Here is a 27,627-nt window from a genome sequence, read left to right as displayed (position 1 = left end):
CCCAAAGCATCATGAAAAACGCAGTCATTAGAATGAATTCCAATAATATCTCAAATAAATGGGCACAGCAAGTGCTCATCCACAGCTACCCCTAGAGAGCCTGACTTCTAGGCACTGCCTACACTACACTAACAGGGGATACCTGGACCTGGTATAAGGTGGAAGCACCTCAGGTACCCACCACACACCAGGCCAGCTTCCTACAGGTTATAAGACTTACAGGTGCCTTCTCATTGTAAGAGGTATGCAGCTGCATATATGTGTGCCTCAGAGTATCACTCTAGTGACTCAGCAAGTAGCTATAAGGTGCAGAGATAGCGAGAGAGGCACAGGCAGAGATATGCATTGTCAATAGGCCCCTTCCTCAGTCCTTCAGTTTCCTACCTTTGCTGCATTAAGGTTTGTTGGAGGCCTAGCCAATGACACCGTTTTAAACACACCTTCTCACTTCGAGACATATGTGCACCTGAGTTAGCGAATCTGTGTGGTTCTTAGGGTTAAGGTCAAATTTAGTGCAGTTAGATATTGAAGTGTGTGTGTGTAGGCATGTAAATATGAGTGTAAATACAAGTGTGTCTATATGTCAGAGGTGTGTTATGTTTATGTTGCTGTACCTCAGTGATTGAGTGAGTGGCTTTGTGCAAATACTTGTTCCTATGTGCAGAGGTGTTTTAAGGCATTGGGCAAAGTGAGTCCTGGCCCAGGCCCCAGCCTTGCAGGGGGGGCCCTGGTAGAGCCAGCTCGGCTCTGCACAGAGTCTTGCCCTGATGACTTTGAATATTCTTAACCAGAGTGTTCTAAATAAATACCATTATCCTTTAATGTAATTTTAATGCGGGTGATGTGTGGGAGTCTATCGCAGACATTTTGGGCCTCATTACGAGTTTGGCGGTCATTTGGCAAAACCACCGCGATGCAGCCCCCAAAAGACCGCCATGTTGGCGGTAATTTGCCTGCCACATTAAGAGTGACACTCTGAAGACCGCCAAAAAACAGCCACAACTCCGACACCACCAGGACTCAGGAGGGCGGGAAAGAGGCGGTTCCACCACGAGCACCGCCACGCCGACAACATTCCACCCACCAGATTACAACCCGCAAAGCACCACAGCAGTCCTTCTATGGCGGAACACCATTGGCAGTCTGAACCGCCACGCTCTGAACTCACTCCTGTCACAACAGAACACCACATTGGACAGTTCAAATACCCCACACCTGACACACATACACACACCTGACACACCTATTCACTGCATTATATAACACCCACACACAACCTACAATCCTTAGTGACTAAAACGACCACCACATACACGAGAAGCCACAAACTTGTAGATTGACTGTGCACTGTCAGTGACCTGGACAAAGAGGGCATGAAAGAGCTGAAACTGGATCATAAATTCAAAGCTGTGCCTAACAAGGGCCCCGAAAATACGTTTGCCCATTGCCCCCAAAATCCTGAAGATGTCCCTGCCTATGTGTGCCTCTGTGTTTATGTGAGTTTGAGACATCAGTGCACTGCAAATTGTGCTTCTAAGTGTGGCTCTGAATATGACACCTTCCTTCTGTCTTTGTGAATGTGTGTCTAGGTTAGTGGTCTACTCCAATGTGTGTCTCCACTTGTTTCGGGTTGTGTGTCTCTATGACTGCATGTATCTGTGTCTGAGACAAGGGTGCAAAATGCTTTTTTTATTTTTATGTTTGAGAGTCCATTGTTTCTTTGTTCAGTGTCCATGTTTATATGCTTTTGTTTCATATAGACGGAGTGATGTCCTCACGGAGTGACGTTACCGGTGATGGCTTCACTGATGTCATCAAATATGTTACTTATGTTGTCTTCAGTGATGTTGTTTGTGATGTCACATTCAGAGATTGGGGGTAGCCAGAAAGATATTTTTTATTGTTTTTATTGATTAGTCATATAGGATACATTACCAATTGAGCTGTCCCTTGGTGCTTGAAAAGAAAGTCCTTGTATGACCCATCTTAACGGTATTCAGTGTATCGACCTCAGAAGGATGGAAGGGTGAGCCATCTCAGGTCGCAAGTCACTGCACACAGAACTCCTAGCAGCCAGCCCTCTGAGCCAACACACCGCCTTGCTAGGAGTTTTTGTAATTAAATAATTAATTGTCAACGAGCTTTACCTGTAAAGATTATGTGGAGATTGTTTAAAGAAAACCTTGTGGGGCTTTATTTACAGAAAAAACTCAACTCTTTATTCGGGTGCAAGCTCCCGTTTGTGCCCAGCTCGACGTCACCGTAGGTGTCCGAATGGTGCCCTTGGTAGTTTCCCACGAGCCGTTTTTTATTGGCGTAACGAAACTTGAAGGGGGGCCTGCAAAGTACCTGGAGGAGGCCCCCTCTACCCTGGACCCAGTCAGGCGCCTGTCGCCCCTGCACAGTACACTGTGCTGATGGGGGCCCTGGAGCTCGACCCCCCCACCCCGAACCCCCGCAACGCGGGGGCTGCGGGGGCCTTTGTTACGCCACTGGCTGTTTTAGTCCTAGTGAAAAAGTTGTGTAGTGAAGGCTGTGGGCAGGGGAAACCCTCAGGCCAAGGCCTCAAGCGCCCTCTCTATAATGTTTCTAAGCTTCTAGGGGCCCAGTTCACAAAGTCATCTGAAGGTGTAAATGTCAGTTACACACACAAATGGCTGGATTTACCAGTGAAAGGAATGCACATAAGCAGTTAAATCAGAGGTGTAGCTTGATCAATAAGATGGGGGAGGTGGGAGGCGGGGGGGGGGGGGGGAGTGGGAGGGGATGGTTGAGCTTCAGGTTTTCCGACTATCAGGTAGGCATATAGGGGGTTATTACAACTTTGGAGGAAGTGTTAATCCGTCCCAAAAGTGACGGTAAAGTGACGGATATACCACCAGCCGTATTACGAGTTCCATAGGATATAATGGACTCGTAATACGGCTGGTGGTATATCCGTCACTTTACCGTCACTTTTGGGACGGATTAACACCTCCTCCAAAGTTGTAATAACCCCCATAATGTTAAAATACCTTATGCGACAAGCGGGGTGCATGAGAGGGGCTCGGGGGCAGTAGGAGGGGAGAGAAATTCGGATTGGTAGGGGTACTAAGAGAGAAAACACAATGGTGGTCATTCCGACCTCGGCGGTCTTTTCTCCAGACCGCCGAGGCCGGGGGAGACAGAATACCGCCATTCCCGGCAGTATTCATGCCTCCCTATTCCGACATTTCCGCTGGGCCAGCGGAAATGGCACATCAACATTGCCGCCGGCTCATAATAGAGCTGGCGGCAATGTTGATGTGCAGCGGGTGCAGTAGCACCCGTTGCGCATTTCACTGCCCGAAATTCGGGCAGTGAAATGCGCGATGGGGCTATGTCTGGGGGCCCCTGCACTGCCCATGCCAAGTGCATGGGCAGTGCAGGGGCCCCCAGGGGCACCCCCAGTCCCCTTACAGCCAGCTTTTCAATGGAGGTGTTTACCGCCACGGACAGGCTGGCGGTCGGGGACTCATAATCCCCAGGGCAGCGGTGCTTGCACCGCTGCCCTGGGGATTATGCCCGCCAGGCGGAAGCCTGGCGGGAAAGTGGAGGGGCCGGCGGTATGATCGTGGCTTTTCCGCCACGGTCAGAATTGCTGGCGGAACACCGCCAGCCTGTTGGCGGTGTTACCGCCAACATACCGCCGGCCGCCAGGGTCGGAAGGACCCCCAATATTTTGTAAAAAAAAAAACAGAGGGAGAGTGTGTGCGTTTTTGTCTGTGTGTATACAAATTATATTGTGAAATCTAACAGACACCTCACCATACCTGACTGAAAGCACCTGCACCCAATTACTTATCAGAAAATACGCCTCTCACTTACACGTTCATTAATCCATAGCTAATGACACGCCTGAGTAAATCCTACTTCAACACTGGTTGGGATTTATAGGGCTTGGGTTGGGAACACCACTAAATAGTATGGGTATTTTGCAAACTTTTTTTTTTCCCTGAGCCATTCCCACCCGAAGACAGTCAGAGAGTCACTCCTGTGAAGGGGCAGATGTAAATCCCTTTCCACGGTGGGAATAGGAGACAGGAAATAATTGAATCTGACAGATGCAATGGTATTGCCCCATGCCCAGTTCTTTATACGTGCAGTTATGCACCCCGCAGCAGTGTGGCACCAGCATTGCCCAAAATATCATTTGCAAAAATATCGCTCCATTTGAGTAAATACTAGAAAATCTCCACCCAGTGGCACAATATTTTTGCAAACCTATATTTGAGACATAATATTTATGTCAGACGATATTGCTGACTGTGATATAGCGCTTCAACACCTCTTCGCGGGTAGTAAGAGCTATATAAATGCAATTGCAATACAATACTTGGACACACATCCATAGCAGGCCCTTCCCATGGATGCAAGAAAGGATTCTCAAAACCTTTCCAGGAGTGAACCTGCAGACCCGGGCAATCACCAGTTTAACAGAATCCATTCTGGAAACCTTTACACAATATTCATTTTTTTAAATCTGCACCAATGTGGGTGTAATCCCGCGGGCACTGATGAAGGGGTCCCTTTATGAACCCGGCCTGAGTGCTCCCCAAGAACCCTCCCACAACCCCGTGCCTTGGACCACAGCATCATATGAGCAGGCGGTCATCTCTGATCCTCTGCTGACGTCACAGGAGCAGGCAGCCCTCTCTTCTCCACTGCTGACGTCAAAGGATCAGGCAGACCTCTCATCCTGGGCTGACGTCACAGGAGCAGGCAGCCCTCTCTGCTCCTCTGTTGACGTCACAGGAGCAGGCAGCCCTTTATCCTATGCTGACGTCATAGGATCAGGCAGCCCCCTCTAATCCTCTCGGCTGACGTCACAGGAGCAGGCAGCCCTTTCTGATCCTCTGATGACGTCACAGGCAGCCCTCTCTGATACTCTGCTGACAAAGGGAATCTGCCCCCATCTGGCAGATCAGATTATCCCAGATCCCGTGCCCTGCTGTCCGGTGCTGGAAGTCCGTTACCCCAGGTCTCAGCCTCCTCAAGCACCCCAGCCCCCCCAAGCAACACCACAGTATCACAGGAACAGAAAGCCCTCCCTGTTCTGCTGACATCACAGGAGCAGGCAACCTTGTCTGTTCCTCTGCTGACCTCACGATCAGGCATCCTTCTCTAATCTTACGTTGATGTCACAAGCAGGTATCTCTCTCATCCTACGCTGACGTCACGGGGGCAGGAATCTCTCTCTGATCCTCTCGGCTGACGTCACAGACAGCCCTCTCTGATCCTCTGCTGACGTCACAGGATAAGGCAGTCCTCTCTGATCCCCTGCTGAAGTCACAAGCAGCCCTTTCTGATCCTCTGTGACTCACATGAGAGGGCATCTCTCTCTGATCCTCTGCTGACGTCGCAGGAGCAGGCAGTCCTCTCTGATCCTCTGCTGACGTCACAGGCAGCCCTCTCTGATCCTCTACAGGAGCAGACAGCCTTCTCTGATCCTTTGCTGACGTCACAAGAGCAGGAAGCCCTCTCTGATCTTCTGCTGACGTCACAGAAGCAGACAGCCTTCTCTGATCATTTGCTGACATCACAGGCAGTACTCTCTGATCCTTTGCTGACGTCGCAGGAGCAGGCATCCCTCTGTGATGCTCTCGTGAGGTCACAGAAGGCAGTCGTCTCTGAGACGTCACAGGAGCAGGCAGCCCTCTCTGATCCTCTGGTGACGTCACAGGAGCAGGCAGTCCTCTCTGGTCCTCTACAGGAGCCGGCAGCCTTCTCTGGTCCTTTGCTGACGTCACAGGAGCAGGCAGCCCTCTCTGATCCTCTGGTGTCGTCAGGCAGCCCTCTCTGGTCCTCTACAGGAGCAGACAGCCTTCTCTGGTCCTTTGGTCACGTCACAGGCGCAGGCAGCCCTCTCTGATCCTCTGGTGACGTCACACGAACAGGCAGTCCTCTCTCATCCTCTGTTGACGTCAGAGGAGCAGGCAGCCCTCTCTGATCCTCTGCTGACGTCAGAGGCAGCCCTCTCTGATCCTCTGCTGACGTCACAGAAACATGCAGTCCTCTCTCATCCTATGCTGACATCAGAGGAACAGGCAGCCCTCTCTGACCCTCTGCTGACATCAGAGGAACAGGCAGCCCTCTCTTATCCTCTGTTGACGTCACAGGAACATGTAGTCCTCTCTCATCCTATGCTGACATCAGAGGAACAGGCAGCCCTCTCTGATCCTCTGCTGATATCAGAGGAACATGCAGCCCTCTCTGATCCTCTGGTGACGTCACAGGAACATGCAGTCCTCTCTCATCCTATGCTGACATCAGAGGAACAGGCAGCCCTCTCTGATCCTCTGCTAACATCAGAGGAACATGCAGTCCTCTCTCATCCTATGCTGACATCAGAGGAACAGGCAGCCCTCTCTGATCCTCTGCTGACGTCACAGGAACATGCAGTCCTCTCTCATCCTATGCTGACATCAGAGGAGCAGGCAGCCCTCTCTGATCCTCTGCTGACACCAGAGGAACATGCAGCCCTCTCTGATCCTCTGGTGACGTCACAGGAACATGCAGTCCTCTCTCATCCTATGCTGACATCAGAGGAACAGGCAGCCCTCTCTGATCCTCTGCTGACATCAGAGGAACATGCAGCCCTCTCTGATCCTCTGGTGACGTCACAGGAGCATGCAGTCCTCTCTCATCCTATGCTGACATCAGAGGAACAGGCAGCCCTCTCTGATCCTCTGCTGACATCAGAGGAACATGCCGCCCTCTCTGATCCTCTGGTGACGTCACAGGAGCATGCAGTCCTCTCTCATCCTATGCTGACATCAGAGGAACAGGCAGCCCTCTCTGATCCTCTGCTGACATCAGAGGAACATGTAGTCCTCTCTCATCCTATGCTGACATCAGAGGAACAGGCAGCCCTCTCTGATCCTCTGCTGACGTCACAGGAACATGCAGCCCTCTCTGATCCTCTGGTGACGTCACAGGAGCATGCAGTCCTCTCTCATCCTATGCTGACATCAGAGGAACAGGCAGCCCTCTCTGATCTTCTGCTGACATCAGAGGAACATGCAGTCCTCTCTCATCCTATGCTGACATCAGAGGAGCAGGCAGCTCTCTCTGGTCCTCTGCTGATGTCACAGGCAGCCCTCTCTGATCCTCTACAGGAGCACACAGCCTTCTCTGGTTCTTTGGTGATGTCAGTGGGGCAGGCAGCCCTCTCTCGTCCTCTGCTGACGTCAGAGGAGCAGGCAGCTCTCTCTGATCCTCTGCTGACGTCACAGGAACGTGCAGTCCTCTCTCATCCTCTGCTGACATCAGAGGAGCAGGCAGCCCTCTCTGGTCCTCTGCTGACGTCACAGGCATCCCTCTCTGATCCTCTGCTGACGTCACAGGAACGTGCAGTCCTCTCTCATCCTCTGCTGACATCAGTGGAGCAGGCAGCCCTCTCTGGTCCTCTGCTGACGTCACAGGCAGCCCTCTCTGATCCTCTGCTGACAAAGGGAATCCGCCCCATCTGGCAGACCAGATTAGCCCAGATCCTGTGCCCTGCTGTCCGGAGCTGGAAGGCGCCCACACCTGAACTTCAAGGCGCCGGGCACTGCTGAAGCCGCGGGGCGGCATGGAGGGGGAGTACGACCTGATTGTCCTGGGGAGCGGCCTGAAGGTGAGCGACCTGTCCCTTTACGACCACATCGCATGTCACCAAACGTGACTGACATAGAACACCCGGGGCCACCAGGGGCCCGTGCCAGTGTACTGAGGTCAGAAATGTCCATCTGTGGGACTATCGACCACCAAATGACGTCACACTAAGTACACGTAGGTGATGTACATAGGCTCGAGTAGAGACATATCGAGGCAGGTAGATGCGGCGTTGAGGACAGTGGAGCTCAGATTACCTCCGTAAACTTACAACCTTGGCCGGATAGAGTGATGGGCGACGCTCTGCAGTCAGTGCTGTAGGTGCACATGGACTCTCGGTGCCCGGGGGACCGCACTGAACGCCAGCGACTTCTCCGAGCCTGGGGAGTCATTTGTCAGTGTTTTTGTAGCAGGGGCGCAGCTTCAGGGAGCTAGCTTCCGGGGGTGTTTGGGGTGTTACACCCCATAATAAATGTATCCTCTGGTAAATAGATGGGCGGGGCCTCCGTACCGTATGGTGGGGTGTCTGTCGGATTTCACCAGGAATCTTTGCATCACAAACAAAAACGCACACACTCTCACCGTTTGCAAGTCCTAAAACCATTGCTTGGTTTACAAAATATTGTATTTCCTCTCTAAGGCCTCCTACCAATCCGCATTCCTCTCCCTTCCCACTGACCCCAAGGCCCCTCTCAGGCGCCCTGCTTGTGTATAATGTATTTAAACATTATAGCCAGTGTCAGCCTGATTGTCGGAAAATCTGAAGTTTACACTCCCCCCGCCCCCACTCCCAATCTTGCTGACCAATCTCCGCCCCAGTTTGTAGAAGATAAGATAGCTCAGTAGACTGATACAAAGACTGAGGACCGGACTGGTCTTCCCGCATTCAAGCAGTTCCCCGGGAGGCCATCTGCTTGGAGATAGCTCTTAGAGGCGGGCGCGCAGCACCCCCAGCCCTAAAATAAACGACCTCCCTCCTCCTCTGGGTGGACTGTTGTGAGGCTGTCTGTTTTGTGAAAGGCGTTATAAATATGGCAGTTGGGTTACTCGTGGCTACAAACAGACAGGTCCACTGGAATTATGCGGCAGGAGAAGGTCAGGTTATGCAGCAGGGTTGGCAAAATTATGCTGCAAGAAACTACAAATTCTGCGGCGTAATACGGCACATTTTCTGGTTGTATTCATCATTTTGTCACGTATACACTTGCTTATGTTGTCTGCGCATAGGTTGCACCATATTAGTAGCACTTTAACACCCAAACGTAGCAATAACCAACAGAAAGGTGTCCAGTCAACCTTTGCAAAGGGCCTTTCAATGTGCAGCAACAGTGTCACTGCGTGTTTAGTAGCTTTTAAACTGTTCGAGCTAGAACAATTTTTGGTACTATTCTGCAGATTATGCGGCAGGTGATGGATTATGTGGCAAATGTGTCAGATCCATAATTATGCGAAAAACGCAGAGGCCGCACCATTGCATAATTCAAGTGGCCTTGGCGATAAGGAAGTCACATATATGGCTGTGCTTGTTTGCATTCTCTCGTTCTTATCTCAGCGCTAAACCCTTACATCACATGTCTCAGAGCACTGATCAATCATAACACAATAAGAAAACAAAATTTGCAATGCAATGGGTCTCACGTTTGCTCGAGTTAGAGCTATTAGCATTGTAGGTTCCTAACTGGACTTTTCTTGCCACTTAAATAGAAAATGGTAAAGTAAACAGTTGACGTAAACGAGCCGATTCAAAGCGCCAAGGCTGTCGTAAGCGCGAAGGAGAGACACAATAGGAAAAATAAATTTGCTCGCAGTCAAGCATATCACAAACGTGCAATTATCCATGTAACAGGGTCGGTGTCCAAGGCAGTAACAAAACTGTAAAAAAATATCTTGGTTTATAAGAGAACCCCGTACACCTTAGTGTGATTTTTGGTTATATACATCTAGGGAGCTGAGTACGGTTGTGTTCCTCCTAATTTCCCTTGTCTCCCTCATACTCTCTCCATGTGTTTTGGTAACAAAACCGCCCCAAGGAGGGACAAACATAAAGCATTTACCAATGATAACAAAGGATTTTTGAAAGGCAAGCCCATGAACGAGTGATAGTGATGGGCGTGCAGTGGGCGTGGTTAAAAGCCCACAACACTTGCAACAGGTCAAAGCACTTGCATGCTCGACCTAAAGATGGACAACTGGACTCGAGCCCACCCATGTGCCCCGCTTGGACCTCTCATTTTATCTAATATATCACAAATATTGGCTACATTACTTTTTTTTGTCTAAACTGATGCAATTCTTTCAAGTTCTGTAAACACATAATAAACTAGTACATATGTAAACATATATAGCAATGTCAACTCTGACTGGAAAGCTAGCCGGGAGGGGTGTGGTAGTGGCGTGATGTCAGTCCCTGGTACGTCACTTCCGGTGACTGCATTGTCTACGCGTATTCGTCTTCGCTGCTGTGTTTTACGACTCATGATTGTGTTTGACGGCCGCACTCCTGAGATGTGACATAACCGAGCACAAGACATGACAGAGGGAAGTTAATGGCCATCTATTCACCAGACTGCCAGGCGTAGGGGAAGTGACATCATGACATCAGGTACGCTTTGACCTCAGTGTCATTAGAGGAAGTGATATCCTATTGCCATCACCCTGAATTTTTCCAGGAAGGTGCGCACATGACCCTAACATCCTAACAATTGACATGATAACTGCATGATTAGCGTAACAACATAACACAGACGAATGTCTGTTTCAGATACCACCTATGTTAGGGTGCCGATTTGATCTTTGAAACTTCTGGGGCATAATGACTGCCCTGAGAAAAATGTATAAAGAATGGCGTGAAGCAGCACATTTTAACATCTGCTGCTCCTCCACTGAGGCGGAGTCGCGTTGTCCCACTGCTTTGTGCAGTGCATAAAAAGGAAAGCAAAAATGATAACAACGCAATGTTATGATCATTTTATTTTTTCTCAGGAGCAGGGTTAGGGCGAGGTGGGGCTGGGCTCCCTCACAGGGTGGAGACGTATGTGCACCATAAGTGTGCATGACCGTTTGGCCAGCCATGGTGGACTGGCCAAACAGTCATGCGCACTTATCATTTCTCCACCCGGCTGTATTGCACAGCCAGGAGAAGAACGTGCACAGGTTGCCATTCCCTGTCTGAGTGCCGAACCAGGCCGCTCACACCAACCACAACGCTGCTGTCATGCTGGTGACAGCAGCGTCATGATTGGCTTAGGGGAGTCTGGGAGCCTTGTGTGCTTCCGTGCTGCCGGGAATCGGGGAAGAGAAGAGGATGAAAGAGAGACGGACCCGTCTCTCCGGACGGAAACGTTTAAAAAAATATATATTTTATTTTTTTATGCCCCACCCCCCCACTCCTGTTGAGTAGCAGCTGCCACTGCATTTTAAAGCGCAATGTCCGCATAAATGTGCTAAATGCTATAGGCACTGAAAACACGCTCACTATTCAAATCCTTTTGTGGTGTCTCAAGCCAATCACTCTTGTCATTCCCCAGGAGTTGACTCCATCTTTTTTCAAAATGTGGTATGGATGTCCCAATATGTCAAAAGTTACCTCTACAGGGAGTGCAGAATTATTAGGCAAATGAGTATTTTGACCACATCATCCTCTTTATGCATGTTGTCTTACTCCAAGCTGTATAGGCTCGAAAGCCTACTACCAATTAAGCATATTAGGTGATGTGCATCTCTGTAATGAGAAGGGGTGTGGTCTAATGACATCAACACCCTATATCAGGTGTGCATAATTATTAGGCAACTTCCTTTCCTTTGGCAAAATGGGTCAAAAGAAGGACTTGACAGGCTCAGAAAAGTCAAAAATAGTGAGATATCTTGCAGAGGGATGCAGCACTCTTAAAATTGCAAAGCTTCTGAAGCGTGATCATCGAACAATCAAGCGTTTCATTCAAAATAGTCAACAGGGTCGCAAGAAGCGTGTGGAAAAACCAAGGCGCAAAATAACTGCCCATGAACTGAGAAAAGTCAAGCGTGCAGCTGCCACGATGCCACTTGCCACCAGTTTGGCCATATTTCAGAGCTGCAACATCACTGGAGTGCCCAAAAGCACAAGGTGTGCAATACTCAGAGACATGGCCAAGGTAAGAAAGGCTGAAAGACGACCACCACTGAACAAGACACACAAGCTGAAACGTCAAGACTGGGCCAAGAAATATCTCAAGACTGATTTTTATAAGGTTTTATGGACTGATGAAATGAGAGTGAGTCTTGATGGGCCAGATGGATGGGCCCGTGGCTGGATTGGTAAAGGGCAGAGAGCTCCAGTCCGACTCAGACGCCAGCAAGGTGGAGGTGGAGTACTGGTTTGGGCTGGTATCATCAAAGATGAGCTTGTGGGGCCTTTTCGGGTTGAGGATGGAGTCAAGCTCAACTCCCAGTCCTACTGCCAGTTCCTGGAAGACACCTTCTTCAAGCAGTGGTACAGGAAGAAGTCTGCATCCTTCAAGAAAAACATGATTTTCATGCAGGACAATGCTCCATCACACGCGTCCAAGTATTCCACAGCGTGGCTGGCAAGAAAGGGTATAAAAGAAGGAAATCTAATGACATGGCCTCCTTGTTCACCTGATCTGAACCCCATTGAGAACCTGTGGTCCATCATCAAATGTGAGATTTACAAGGAGGGAAAACAGTACACCTCTCTGAACAGTGTCTGGGAGGCTGTGGTTGCTGCTGCACGCAATGTTGATGGTGAACAGATCAAAACACTGACAGAATCCATGGATGGCAGGCTTTTGAGTGTCCTTGCAAAGAAAGGTGGCTATATTGGTCACTGATTTCTTTTTGTTTTGTTTTTGAATGTCAGAAATGTATATTTCTGAATGTTGAGATGTTATATTGGTTTCACTGGTAATAATAAATAATTGAAATGGGTATATATTTTATTTTTGTTAAGTTGCCTAATAATTATGCACAGTAATAGTCACCTGCACACACAGATATCCCCCTAACATAGCTAAAACTAAAAACAAACTAAAAACTACTTCCAAAAATATTCAGCTTTGATATTAATGAGTTTTTTGTGTTCATTGAGAACATGGTTGTTGTTCAATAATAAAATTAATCCTCAAAAATACAACTTGCCTAATAATTCTGCACTCCCTGTATTGTGCCAGGGTCATCCATTTTCTCATGGATGCCCCCATATCATATGGGTACCCCTTATATCAAAACATTTCATACAATATGCCAGTGTCAGAATTTAGCAATTTATTCCTTCGTAAACCATAGTTGACTCTTATATCAAAAAGCACCTCAGTATGTCATGGGCAGCATTTTGTCGTAGTCGCCACCCTCCCATATGCCACGTTGTCCACCTTTATGGCGTGAATTACCTCCACTGTGTAAGTACCAGCATTTTGCCACTCGTGTCCACATGCCAAGAATTTCATCAAGTATGCCAGTATTTTTCCATAGGTGCCCAATATGCCATGAATGAACTCTAATATGCCAGTACCAACCAATATTTTACAGTTGATGCCCTTTATGCCAAGAATTAACCCCCGTGAGCCGGTGCCAGTATTTTGTGTCTGCCATGCTACAAACTGCTGCAAGTATACCCAGTGCCAGTATTTTGCCCTTGTGTCTCTATAAGACAGTATTTGCCTTTAGTATGCCAGGGCCAATGAGAAACTCACAAGCATCACATCTCATTCTTGGTCACGCTCATTGCGTCACTCACTCTCACTCTCTTAACACCACCTTACACCAGTGGTGACCAGTAACTTTAGGAGGGAAGCGGTGGGCAGGACACACATGCAGACATACACTCACACACTCATTCATTCTCACAAACGTACGCACACACACATCTATTTACAACACTCATTACCAAATATTCAAACATACACGAACACACCAAACGTTAATTTAAAAACAAAACACACACTTACCTGCAGCTCAGCATCAGAGGTCAAAGGAGGATTGGGACTGCTGCCCCAACCTTGTCACAGAGTGGGATGGGGTCAGTGAGATTGCTGACCCCATCCCACTCTGTGATGAGGTGTCACTGATAGACACTCAGCCCAGGGTGCTTCAGGGCTTAAAGCTGAAGCACCTAGGTTTGAGGCAATGAGTGACATTACCCCTCGTCACAGGGGGGAGGGGAGGGGAGGGGCTCAAAGTCCTTTGCTAAGCTGAGGAGGTTACACCCACAGGAGCTGTGAGCTCCTCGGCTCAGGAGCCTGCGCAAATAGCCATGTCTTGCTCCTGGCTGCGTGGGCTGAAAATGAAGAGTGTCTGTCAGGCTGACCTTTGCCTGATAGACACTACTCTTGAGGTGCAAAATACAGGAGAGGCGTGGCCCTTCATCCTCAAAGGATGGGCTGGGGCTGCCTTACTCTTATTCTCATTCATTCTCACTGACTCACTTGCATTCACTCTTAATCTCGCTCATTCTCACTCACCCATACTTACTGGCACACAGACCCAGGCTTACCAAAGCTTTGTGCCAGGTTTGGCTCACTTGTGGGACTCACTCCGGCGCAAAGTGTTAGGGTCGGATTTACTATCCAGTGCAAATCTGGATTTGCATGAGATAGTATCCCAAAGTAACACAGAGTTGAACTCTGCACTGCTTTGTGCTAGATTGCGCCATCGGGTGTGCCATGGGTGTTTTCCGGGCTTTCCCAGATATCCATCTCTGGGTTTTGACACAAATCCCTATCTACAAGCTTTGTTAGGCAGGAACGTGCACCAGAATTGTATGCCTCCTCAAAGTAGGCATAACGCGGAGGAGTATTTTAATTTCATCTTGGTTTTCTAACTTTGCATGTACGTTGCACATACCCACACTCACGCACGCACACAACGCACATTTAAAACCACTTTTACTTACCACAGCCACCACCGAAGGTCCAGTGTGTTCCATTTTGTATTACACTAACAGTGAATATTAGAATATTAATCACTATTAGTATAATGATGCAGACACGCCCCTGTGCTCTTGGCACTGATTTTACCACCTCTGATGCCAGGGGTCACAAAGGCAGTACCAGGGGTCACAAGAGGAAAGCCATGGGTTGCAGCTGCGACTCCTGGTGCCCCTTATTGACGTCCATGGGGGAGGGGTGATGTGCAGTGTGGAGGGAGAGGAAGGGTGAGAGAGGAGAGGGAGGAAAAACAGAAGCAGCGAGAGAGAGTAAGGAAAGGCATTGGCAGGAGGGAAGGAGGGGGAAAGTTACTGTGCTATGGAGGAATAGAGAAATATTACTCATGGGTACCATGACAGACCCGAAAGCATTTTCCCTTTAAAAATGTATTTAAAACCTATGGAATTTTACTCAACACATTTGAAAAATATGGAGCAACATTTTTTACTTGGGGCCGTAATATTAATAGTGATGCTTTGTGCAGGCGCTTACTCGGTGTACCCTACAGCTATTTTTTGCTCCTAGTCAGGCTTTAGGGCAGTGGCATAATGAAACTTGAGGGGGGCACCTTGCAAAGTACATGGAGGTCCCCACTCCCCAAGTCCACCACCTACCACTTTTGCTGAGGGGTCCCCCTGGAGCTCAGCCCCCCCACACCACAGGGCCAGCGCGTCAGGGGTTCATATCCCAGCAGGTACAATAAGCTGCTCATCCTTCCGAGGTGGATAACAGGTGTAGAAGGGCGTTGGGTTTTGTTATTACCTGTTGTTACATTTTGTTAAAGTTGTATGTACCCGTTGGCCGGTGTGATTCAGGCCCATATTTATACTTTTTGACCCAAACCAGTGCCGGCGCTGGTTTGCGTCAAAAAATTTACAGCCGGCTAACGACATTCCTACGCGCCATGCGGGTGCCTTATTTAAGGATTGACGTTAGCCGGCGCTGCGGGCTGGTCAGGGTAAAAAAAAATGACTCAAACCAGGCAGCGCCAGCATAGGGGAAAATGGGGGTTGTGCGTCAAAAAATGGTGCAAGTCAGGTTTGAGTAAAAAATCATGGCTCAAACCGGACTTGCGCCATTTTTTGACGCACAACCCCCATTGAAATGACTTCTGTCTTAGCAAAGACAGGAGTCATGCCCCCTTGCCCAATGGCCATGCCCAGGAGACTCCTGTCCCCTGGGCATGGCCATTGGGCACAGTGGCATGTAGGGGGGCCCAAATTAGGCCCCCTTATACCACTTTAAAAAATTAAAAAATAATACCTACCTCAACTTACCTGTACTTACCTGGGATGGATCCCCCCCTTCATGGGTGTCCTCCTGGGGTGGGCGAGGGTGGCAGGGGGTGTCCCTGGGGGCAGGAAAGGGCATCTCTGGGCTGCTTCCATGGTCTGAGACCATGGAAGTGAACCCACAGGTCCCTTAACGCCTGCCCTCACCCAGGCGTTAAAAAACAGCGCACATCAGGCTGTGCGCCGTTTTTTAAGGCCCACCCCCTCCTGTGTGTCAAAATGATGCAGGAGTATAAATAAGGCGTACAGGCCTTAAAGTCATTTTTTGGACGGGAACGCCTACTTTGCATGTCATTAACGCAAGGTGGTTTCCCGGATCCAAAAAATGACGCACACCGAGGTTTTTTGACGTCCGCGGGGTCGGGCGTCATAGTTTAAATATGGGGCAAGGTTTGCACTGAATGTGCGTCAAAATTTTTGACGCACAATCAGCGCAAACAGAGTATAAACATGCCCCTCAGTGTTTTCCTGATGACTGAGGGTCCATTCTCCAGGGAAAGCTGAGAGTGGATTTCTCCTGCTAGTGACCAGGAAGTGACCCATCTCCAAGGGCCTCTTGCGTGCTATGGGGCTCGGCTCGGGGTCCGAGTACAGACAATTGCACTTTTGAGACTAGGTTTATTACAAGGAGTTAGGCAGAGCGGTATCCCCAGATTTGACACTCCTCTGTCTGAGATCAACGTTGCTGGCATTCCCAGGTGTGGGACTAGCCAGGAAAACTGCATGCTGCCAACCCTCATCCCAGGCTCCACCTAACCTTTTTCTCTGGCAGGGGGAGAGCATTCAATACTCCCTCTACAGGAACTAATCTCCCCTTTCCCTCCACTACCTCCCAATGCCTCACCTTCACCACACCCCCAGACAAAGCCCTCATGCTCAGAGCAAATAGTAATTGATTGCATTAAACCCCTTTGTATTTGGGATTGCAATACTGTGATGGATCACTCTGTAAGTGAATTTCTGAATTTCTGCTTGTAAGTTGTAAAAAAGCAATGCATTGTTTCTATAAAAAAAACTTTGAAAAAGGAAATACTGTGCAAAGTACCATACAGTAATTCCATCTCCGACAGTTAGTTCCCATTTTGAGAGGTTTAACTCATAATAGGATTTAGTTCAGCCCTCCATAAATGATGAGTGACATCCTTTCTTCCTCAGAGATTCTGTACTGAGGGTGTAGACAGGTTAATCCTTCTCCACAGGATAACATGAGTTCTTCCCGTCAGAAATGATGTACTCAGGTATGGATAGATTGTTCCTCCCCCTACAGGATGGTGTACATGGTTCCCTTCAGAGACCATGTCTCTGGTTCCCTTAAGAGACCATGACCATGGCTCCCTTCAGAGACCATGTCCATGGTTCCCTTCAGAGACCATGTCCATGGCTCCCTTCAGAGACCTGTCCATGGCTCCCTTCAGAGACCATGTCCATGGCTCCCTTCAGAGACCATGTCTCTGGTTCCCTTCAGAGACCATGTTTCTGGTTCCCTTCAGAGACCATGCCTATGGTTCCTTTCAAAGACAATGTCCATGGTTCCTTTCAAAGACAATGTCCATGGTTCCCTTCATAGACCATGTCCATGGCTCCCTTCAGAGACCATGTCCATGGCTCCCTTCGGAGACCATGGCTCCCTTCAGGGACCATGTCTCTGGTTCCCTTCAGAGACCATGTCCATGGTTTCCTTCAGAGACCATGTCTTTGGTTCCCTTCAGAGACAATGTCCATGGCTCCCTTCAGAGACCATGTCCATGGCTCCCTTCAGAAACCATGTCAATGGTTCCCTTCAGAGACCATGTCTCTGGTTCCCTTCAGAGACCATGTCCATGGCTCCCTTCAGAGACCATGTCCATGGCTCCCTTCAGAAACCATGTCCATGGCTCCCTTCAGAGACCATGTCTCTGGTTCCCTTCAGAGACCATGTTTCTGGTTCCCTTCAGAGACCATGCCTATGGTTCCTTTCAGAGACAATGTCCCTGGTTCCCTTCAGAGACCATGTCCATGGCTCCCTTCAGAGACCATGTCCATGGCTCCCTTCGGAGACCATGTCTCTGGTTCCCTTCAGAGACCATGTCTCTGGTTCCCTTCAGAGACCATGTCTCTGGTTCCCTTCAGAGACCATGCCTATGGTTCCTTTCAGAGACAATGTCCATGGTTCCCTTCAGAGACCATGTCTCTGGTTCCCTTCAGAGACCATGTCCATGGTTCCCTTCAGAGACCATGTCTCTGGTTCCCTTCAGAGACCATGGTTCCCTTCAGAGACCATGTCTCTGGTTCCCTTCAGAGACAATGTCCATGGCTCCCTTCAGAGACCATGTCCATGGCTCCCTTCAGAAACCATGTCTCTGGTTCCCTTCAGAGACCATGTCTCTGGTTCCCTTCAGAGACAATGTCCATGGCTCCCTTCAGAGACCATGTCCATGGCTCCCTTCAGAGACCATGTCTCTGGTTCCCTTCAGAGAAAATGTCCATGGTTCTCTTCAGAGACCATGTCTCTAGTTCCCTTCACAAACCATGTCCATGGTTCCCTTCAGAGACCATGTCTCTGGTTCCCTTCAGAGACAATGTCCATGGCTCCCTTCAGAGACCATGTCTCTGGTTCCCCTCAGAGACCATGCCTATGGTTCCTTTCAGAGACAATGTCCATGGTTCCCTTCAGAGACCATGTCTCTGGTTCCCTTCAGAGACCATATCTCTGGTTCCCTTCAGAGACCATGCCCATGGCTCCCTTCAGAGACCATGTCTCTGGTTCCCTTCAGAGACCATGTCTCTGGTTCCCTTCAGAGACCACGTCCATGGCTCCCTTCAGAGACCACGTCCATGGCTCCATTCAGAGACCATGTCTCTGGCTCCCTTCAGAGACCATGTTTCTGGTTCCCTTCAGAGACCATGTCTCTGGTTCCCTTCAGAGACCATGTTTCTGGTTCCCTTCAGAGACCATGCCTATGGTTCCTTTCAGAGACAATGTCCATGGTTCCCTTCAGAGACCATGTCCATGGCTCCCTTCAGAGACCATGTCCATGGCTCCCTTCAGAGACCATGTCTCTGGTTCCCTTCAGAGACCATGTTTCTGGTTCCCTTCAGAGACCATGCCAATGGTTCCTTTCAGAGACAATGTCCATGATTCCCTTCAGAGACCATGTCCATGGCTCCCTTCAGAGACCATGTCCATGGCTCCCTTCAGAGACAATGTCCATGGCTCCCTTCAGAAACCATGTCTCTGGTTCCCTTCAGAGACCATGTCTCTGGTTCCCTTCAGAGACAATGTCCATGGCTCCCTTCAGAGACCATGTCCATGGCTCCCTTCAGAGACCATGTCTCTGGTTCCCTTCAGAGACAATGTTTATGGTTCCCTTCAGAGACCATGTCTCTGGTTCCCTTCAGAGACAATGTCCATGGCTCCCTTCAGAGACCATGTCCATGTCTCCCTTCAGAAACCATGTCTATGGCTCCCTTCAGAGACCATGTCCATGGCTCCCTTTAGAGACCATGTCCATGGCTCCCTTCAGAGACCATGTCCATGGCTCCCTTCAGAGACCATGTCCATGGCTCCCTTCAGAAACCATGTCTCTGGTTCCCTTCAGCGACCATGTCTCTGGTTCCCTTCAGAGACAATGTCAATGGCTCCCTTCAGAGACCATGTCTCTGGTTCCCTTCAGAGACAATGTCCATGGTTCCCTTCAGAGACCATGTCTCTGGTTCCCTTCAGAGACCATGTCCATGGCTCCCTTCAGAGACCATGTCCATGGCTCCCTTCAGAAACCATGTCTCTGGTTCCCTTCAGAGACCATGTCTCTGGTTCCCTTCAGAGACCATGTCCATGGCTCCCTTCAGAGACCATGTCTCTGGTTCCCTTCAGAGACAATGTCCATGGTTCCCTTCAGAGACCATGTCCATGGTTCCCTTCAGAGACCATGTCCATGGCTCCCTTCAGAGACCATGTCCATGGCTCCCTTCAGAGACAATGTCCATGGTTCCCTTCAGAGACGATGTAGCCAAGGATATCATCATAACCTTTACCCAGCATGATGACATCCTTTCTTCCCTTCGCAAATCATGTACTCTGGGTACAGACTAATCCTTCTCTTGCGAATGACATTCATTATTCCATTCCCCTCATAGATCTTGCACTCCATGTTCGGATAGAGTAAACTAACCTTTCCCCTGAGGATGACATCCATGCGTTCCTTAGCAGGTCATGCAGTCAGGGTATGGACAGACCGACCCTTCTCCTGCAGGATGACATCTCCCAGGCTAGATGTGCCATGGGTCTGTCTTCTGATTATTTACTTCAGCAGGTTTGAAAATACAATTGTAAGACCCTTTCCCACCTAAACATATCCCAGTTCTGACCCTTCACACACACAATTGGACTCATCTTTGGCGTTTCAAGGACATTAGACAGTGGAATCTCAGCCACTTTAGCCTTTCTCTTGCCAGAACAAATCCAAAGGTCCTAGACCTGACCGGAAGCACTGCCTCTCTACTCAGCCTGCTGCTAATGAGAGAGCTAATTAACAAAATAAAAATGCCTGACATTTTTTGTAGTTCATAGCACAGCAGTCCTTTAAAATATACATGACAAATAAATGTGCATAAGTTTCTTTCTCTTTAAAATAGAAAAATACTGTGAATCAGTTTTAGATCGCCTAAGTTTCTGGCCTATTGTATCTTTCCTTAGCTAACAAGATGAACCATTATAAGGACAAAATCTGCAACGTGTTATGGTGGAAGCACAAATGTTCTCAAGTTGTTACATTTATGCAATGCTTTCTTCTGTCGTGGGTCCATTTTAGTTCCCTGCATTGTCTCAGTATGTGGCTCAGCTTAGCCTTGTGGCCTGTGCCCATTTAACTAGATAATAGGCTTTGTTTTTATTTATTACTTTATTGATTTTAGTACAGCTTGTTCAGTGGTAATGTTTTATTTTCATAATCAGTTGCCATTTCGCAAAAGCCTTATTATCAGTGTTATGCTTGCATCATGTTCTTCTGCCCTGGGTTGACAAGAACAGAATGCGAGGAGCACAGGATAATATTTTGGTATTGTTGCCACAAGACTATGAGAACAGCCTACCATTTAGGCATATACCCGGGTCAGACTTATTTTGAAAGAGCAAAACATGTTTCTTATATAAACTCCTTGAAAGGACAAAGGCATTAGAGGGGGTTCCAGGCAGGATTTTCCATCTACACCGCATGTCAGTTTTGCAGCCGACCTCAGCCTTTGTGTGTCTTGGGAGAATGATTTGGAGACTGGAGGCCCCACCTTGTAAGTGGGTGGGGTGTGCTTCTCATGAACAATTGTATGGACAGATTGGGCTAACACTGCCATGCTCTCTACAGGCTAAGAGAATACGCTTTTAGGTAGGAATTATATATTCATGGTCTTTGCAGTATATTTGGGTTGTCCATATTTACATCTCTGAGTTTTGCAATCCTGATTTTGTTACTTCTCATTACCTAATCATTGCAACACATCTATTTTATTGAGATTGCAGTCTCTTATTGCAAACTATCCTGCATCTTCTTTCTTGCCTGTGTGTATGTGAGAGACTTGGATTTGGAGAGAAAAGGGTAAGGCTTGCTCACGATTTCCCTGAGGGGCCTTCAGAGTTTCACAATTATTTTTGGTGTGTCTACATAAATTGTTCTTATTGTTGAAAACCCTAAAAGAAGACTCAAATGTATTGAGAAGGAGCTCACATAGCTAATTTCTGGCAGCATACTTCAGTAGAGCAAAACTGAGCTCATTTTAGAATAGCACATTGTACTGACACTGAGCACACTGTGGTCATGTTAAGCAGAACACTCTGTTGCTCGATCTAATGATTTAGCTATTTGATTATAGTCTTTTAACTTGGCAGGCATATTTTTACTTCAGGCAATTTGTGTGCTATGGGCAACTATTTTAATAACTTATGGGCGCAGTTTGTGGTGGACCGATTACTACTGCAATATTAATTGTATTTGCTGAATAAATCTAGTATTATGAAAAGACCAAATGATTGTCTTTGGTGGAAATTCTTTGTGGCAGAGTTTCTGAATCCACTTTGCTTCCCATTTATCCCACAGATTGACCTTCCTAGAGCAGGGGTTCCCAACCTGTGGTCCGGGGACCCCTGGGGGTCCGCACAGCCTCCCCAGGGGGTCCGTGACTGCTTAGAAAATAATAATATTAACAGATTAGGTCCCAAGCTTTCAGTGATGACTCAGTAGAGGGGTCCCCGGCTTTAATAATGATTCAGTGGGGGTCCCCAGGTTCCAGAAATTATAAAGTGGGGGTCCACAGTAGTCAAAAGGTTGGGAACCACTGTCCTAGAGCACAGAAGCACAAACACGAACACTCCCGTCCTAAATTCCTTCTTACCTAGCTGTGATTTCAAAATAGCAATTTTTTATGTTTTCGGGGTTATTCACAAAGGTAACTTACACTTGTGAGTAATTTATACACGTAATTCACCCTTACACTTGTAGATAACTTTACTGCTTTTGACTATTCACGAAAGCAGAGTGTATTGTTACTGTGAGATGCACAGGGGAGAAAACAGACACTTACCTGGGCGATGCAATCTTTAACTGACGTCTCTCTCGCCATTAGCCTTTTTTTTTGGCATTGAGGGTGTTCTCATAGTCATGTTGGGTTTGTTAGATACCAAAGGCCTTTTTGCGGTCTCAAATGGCCCGATTTTGTGATTCGGTCGATTTGAAAATACAAAATGCCTTCATACATCTGGCCGAGATCAGTGCTGAATTTGCAAATAAAAACGTGCCGCTGCCGAAAACCATCCTCCAAAACACGCGGCTACTGCATTTAAATGTGCGAGCACAGAATATTGTGGCAGTGTAATCCTGAAGCTATTTTGAGCCTCTTTAATCCATTTACAGCCACTCCCCGCCCTTCAGCTCACTCTTGCAGCTTTCTCCTTTCTCCCTTTGTGATGCTTTTTAGATCTTCTCTTCCTCCGTCTTTCCCATACGAGTCTTTCGCTCGCAGTAAATGCTTGAGGCATTAAAATAAGTGCCGACCCTCAAATATAAGTGCCGGTGTTCCGCACCGGCAGCCACCAGCACAAATTAAGCACTGGCCGGGATGCTTTAGAGGATTCTGAGGTTGTGTGCTCTTTTCCAACAGATGTGGAGACAAAGAACCTGTAGTGTTTTTTTCCTGGGCCACAAGCTTGCGAGGACCCCTGGTGGTCTGCAGTTAATTTGCATTCAATGGCGGCCAGAGGTGAACAGTGAAGAAAAATAAAGACACTGCTCACAGCACTGGCTTCCTGAGTTCTGGAATGTAATTATTAGAGGACTCTATTACAGCAAAGTTGTGTGGAGCTTCCAAAATTTTCACCTCATAAAGTTCCAAAGATGGCACATCTTTAACAACTTCATCTGTGCATGACCTTTTCTGCAAAAATAATTTTGTGCACAACAGATTTACTGCATGAACCCATTTTGTAAGAAACTTTTCCTGCTAAAAGTAGATCCTTGATTCAATGTTTCCTTCTAAAATCTACTTTTACCTTGTTTTTTTACTTTGCAAACTTTTTGGAGGTGTACGAACGATGAGTTTGTCAAGTTTGACAAGTACTTCGATTACCCCTTATAACTTTCAGCTTTTACTAACATTACAAACGGAAATTTGTCTTGCCTCTTAGACGTAAGGCGCTGTTACTTCTCAACCCGGTGTTGTTATTTCTCAATCCTACACATTTCAATGACATTGAAGGATTGAAGTGTGAGTTGCCCTTACTGTTGAGACCTGAGATCTCCTTCAAGTTACACAATCAATCAATCAGGAATTTGTAAAGCGCACTACTCACTTGTGAGGGTCTCAAGGTGCTGAGGGGGGAGGTGCTGCTACTGCTCGAACAGCCAGGTCTTGAGAACACACACACACACCTGTGCAGTGAAACCCAAATATCTGATGACTGGCTGTTTCCAAACTCCAGGTAGCTCTGAAGAGCCCACCCTCTGCTATATCCTAAACCCTCCACCCTCTGCTCCAGTTAAAGGTTTCTAACCTCCATGGACACTTAACCCTACAGCCACTGAGCTTCTCCATCACGCCTTCTATGTTCGCTCATTCTACGTACATGTACAACTCACACCTACCCGCAGTCCACACTCCTCCATGACACAGGCACTAACCTGGTGGGAAGCCTGGTGCTTCTCTTGTGCACATTAGGAGCACTTAAGGTAAAGTCTATGTAGGTTCCAAAGACCCCATTCTGGGCCTGCACCCACCCTCGGTGCATGAATCCGAGAAGGTGCACTTTACCTTTTTCTGGAAATATGATGAGGTCCCAAGGAAGGCATTTCTAATCCTCCTCAAAGAACGAGGTTTTAAACGGGTTTGCCCAGCTCTTTTATTTTTTCAAATGCTTTCAGAAGATATTGTTTTTTATGTTGCAAACTTTTTAAAATCAGTTGTGCGTTCAAGGGATTTAATAAGGGATTGACGCTGTCTTATTTGACCCTTTGAATTGAGGGTCTTTTATTGTTTTTCTGGTTAATTTTAAGCTTTGTGTGTTTTATTCCTTTAAAGTGCCTGTTGTGATGCATGCTTTTATGGTTGTTTTAACCGAATAAAGCTTTCTTGAATAGAATTGAATAAGCAGTGCTTAATTTGTAAATAAAAACGTGCCAGTGCCCAAAGCCCTCCCGTTAAACACATGGATGCTGCAATCAAATGTGCGAACACGGAATATTGAGGCAGCGTAATCCTTAAGCCATCTCAGGCCTCTTTAATCCATTTACAGCCACTCCCTGCCCCTTCAGCTCACTCTTGCAGCTTTCTGCTTTCTCCCATTGTGACACTTTTTTGTTTTTCTCTTCCTCGTCTTTCCCATCTGTGTCTTTCGCTGGCAGTAAATGCTTGAGGCAGAAAAATAAGTGCTGGCCCTTAAAAATAAGTGCAGGTGCTCAGTACCGGAAACCACTGGCTCAAATTAAGCACTGCAAATAAGTGCTCACGATAAGTGTTAGCTGTTGCTCAGTGTTGATAGTATGACATCTAAAAGTAGTAGTGGACTACACCATGTAGTATGTTGTGTGCAAGGTCTTTGAGGACAGTACTCGGGGCCAACAGGATTAAGCGCCTTCAGTACAACGATGGAGGGATTACTCCCTGCCTCGTTTATTACTGTCGCGTTAATAGCCTTAAGCGCTTACGTCAGTGCGGATTACCAGATTTGTCTGGACCGTCTTCTTCGTTTAAATGAAAAGGCGATGGAAGTGCACAACCTAAAAGGGTATAACTGCCCTCCCACCCTGGGATCCCATCTCCAGGTCTCTGGGGCTGGGAACACTGATGGGACAGTCCAGTGGATGGAGGCTTCATGGTAAGGATCATGTCTGGCCTGCAGGTCACAGGCATGAGCCTTTGTAGAACTGACAATGACCCCTTTGAGCCTTCTGAGGACAATGCAACCATCAGCAAAGAGCAGGGTAACAATGGCATCCACTATTAACGCCCCAAGGGACGCCTGGGTGGAGAACTCTGAGGGCATTTAGATCAATAATCTGGTTAAATTCTCTGTCAGATAGGCATACACTAAAAACCCTCCCATTCGTCCCCGAGCAAGAAAGGTCTTTGGTTGCAAGTGGCGTTATTAATATGAATTAATGCAGCTAACTTCATTCTGCAACTTCACCTGAGGGTGTCTGAGGTGCCGAAGGGGGCTGCAACTAGGTTTCAGGATAATCACATAAGAGAAATCTACATAAATGAATTGAAATGGACCGATTGCATATAGCGGTTAGCAGAATAATCTGTCATATTTCAGCCCTTCTTGGCCTATGTTGGACAACCCTGCTCTGTGTCAACCTCAACAAGTGTACCCACTGGGCTTGCTGCAGGGGAAAACCATGGGAGCACCTGAAACGGATACTGACATCCCTCCTCTGATTGCAGCTCGGACAAGTACCCATTGAAATGTATAGTGCATCATTGGGAAAGTATATTGTGCCCTGGTTCAGACTGAAAATTCGAGCCCTTTGTTACTTCTACCTGCAGATCAGACCTTGAGAGCCACTTCTAAAGCTTGACTCTCTCTGTGAGTGGTCATAGAGTCGCCGAAGGCGGTCCCTAGCTCTGGGACGATAATGGCCCGGTTCTAAATGAATGTGTTGAGGTTTGCTGTTAGGAGGGCAGTACCCAGAAAATTAAACTACCCCCCCACTTTGAGCCCAGGCTGACTGGCACCATGCAAGAGCAGCTTTGTCTCTTCCAACCAAGAATCAATCTATTAATCCTTTCACCCTTGCATCCACCCGCTGATATCCACTATTTCAACTTTACATTTTCTCATCCATTCATTGTTTCATCCATCAGTCAAGCCTTCAGCATTCCATCCATCCATTGGCCATTCCATCCATCCATTTATCTATCCAAACACACATCCATAATCTGTGCTTCCATCCATCTATGCATCCATTCCCCTGTACATCCATTATTTGACATATCCATCCATCAATTTATCCTTTTGACCATCCATTCACCCATCTTCTCCAACGCCCATTTACTTTGACATCCATGCACTTAGATTTCAATTTACTATGCACCTGCTATCTCGAACTGCAATTTACTCTGCCATCTTTTCACCCACCCATCCATCCTCTCAGATCTTCATTTACTCTGATTTCCATCCATCCACCCTCTCAGATCACCATTTACTCTGATCTCCATCCATCCATCCTCTCAGATCACCATTTACTCGGCCATTGTTTCAATGCACCCACCCATCCCTCCTCAGATTTCCATTTACTCTGATATCCCTTCACACATCCCCTCCATTCATCCATCCATCAATTCATACCCATTCATTCTCAGATTTCCCTTTACTCTGCCATCCCTTCGCCCATCGCCTCCATTCATTGATCCATCAATCCACCCACCAACCCACCCACCCATCCATCCTTCTTTTCAGATGTAAATGTACTCTGCCCTCCTTTCATCTATCCATGCATCTATTCAGCCTTCCCTATCAGGTTTCCATTTACTCTGCCATTGTTTCACCCACCCGTCCATCCTCTCAGATTTCTATTTACTGTCATCTTTTCATCCACTCATGTAGAAATCCTTCGAATCACATACCCACCCACCCACTCATCCTCTCATCCACCCATCCTTTCACACATCTATGATTTCACTCACCCATTCATCCTTTCACACATTCATCCATCCATCCTTTTATCCATTCAAGCATTCATCATTTCATTCCACCCTTACTTTCACCCATTCATCCATCCATCCTTTTATTCATTCAAGCATTCATCATTTCATTCCACCCTTAGTTTAACCCATTCATCCACCCATCCTTTTACCCATTAAAGCATTCATCGTTTCATTCCACCCTTCCTTTCACCCACTCATCCACCGGTATGTCTTTCTCTCCTTTGTCTAGCAACGCACCTTCCTCTTTTTGGGTTGATTATGAATGTGATCTCTTATCTGTCACGTTGCGGATGAGAGGCCCATAAAACCCCCCGCCCCCACGTAGCTGCTGAAGCGGGGGTTCACTACGCCTCTGCATACAGGACACACCTCAAGCTGATTTGGCTCTAGGCGCTTGAATCGTAGCTGTTGTTACCAAACTCACTGGGTCTTAGGGATGAGAAGAGATCATTTTCTACTGAATACTTTGTGTAGAGTTGGTGACGTGCCCACCGTCTCCCAAGCAAGGCAACATGCTTGCTGTTGTCGCCCTTGGTGTTTATTACTTTCTCGGGCCACTAATGCTCACTACCTTGAGCAGACATTAATGAGGAGCCTTAATCCTTGTTAACGAGTCAGACCATGGAGGC

The 27,627-nt window shown here is 47.7% G+C and overlaps 1 protein-coding gene across 1 annotated transcript in view; it reads left to right on the top strand.

The window, feature by feature from the left end:
- Positions 1-7,372: 7,372 nt before the first annotated feature.
- The window catches only part of LOC138258896 (rab GDP dissociation inhibitor beta-like), a 134,960-nt gene continuing 114,705 nt past the window's right edge, over positions 7,373-27,627 (top strand). The window contains exon 1 of the mRNA XM_069206209.1: positions 7,373-7,636. Coding sequence (XP_069062310.1) covers positions 7,592-7,636 — 45 coding nt within the window. The 5' untranslated portion in view covers positions 7,373-7,591. The remainder of the gene's footprint in view (positions 7,637-27,627) is intronic.

Source organism: Pleurodeles waltl, chromosome 9 (genome assembly GCF_031143425.1).
Source record: "Pleurodeles waltl isolate 20211129_DDA chromosome 9, aPleWal1.hap1.20221129, whole genome shotgun sequence".
NCBI lineage: Eukaryota > Metazoa > Chordata > Amphibia > Caudata > Salamandridae > Pleurodeles > Pleurodeles waltl.
The sequence above is the reverse complement of the archived record's forward strand: the minus strand, read 5'-3'. Positions and strand labels throughout refer to the sequence as shown.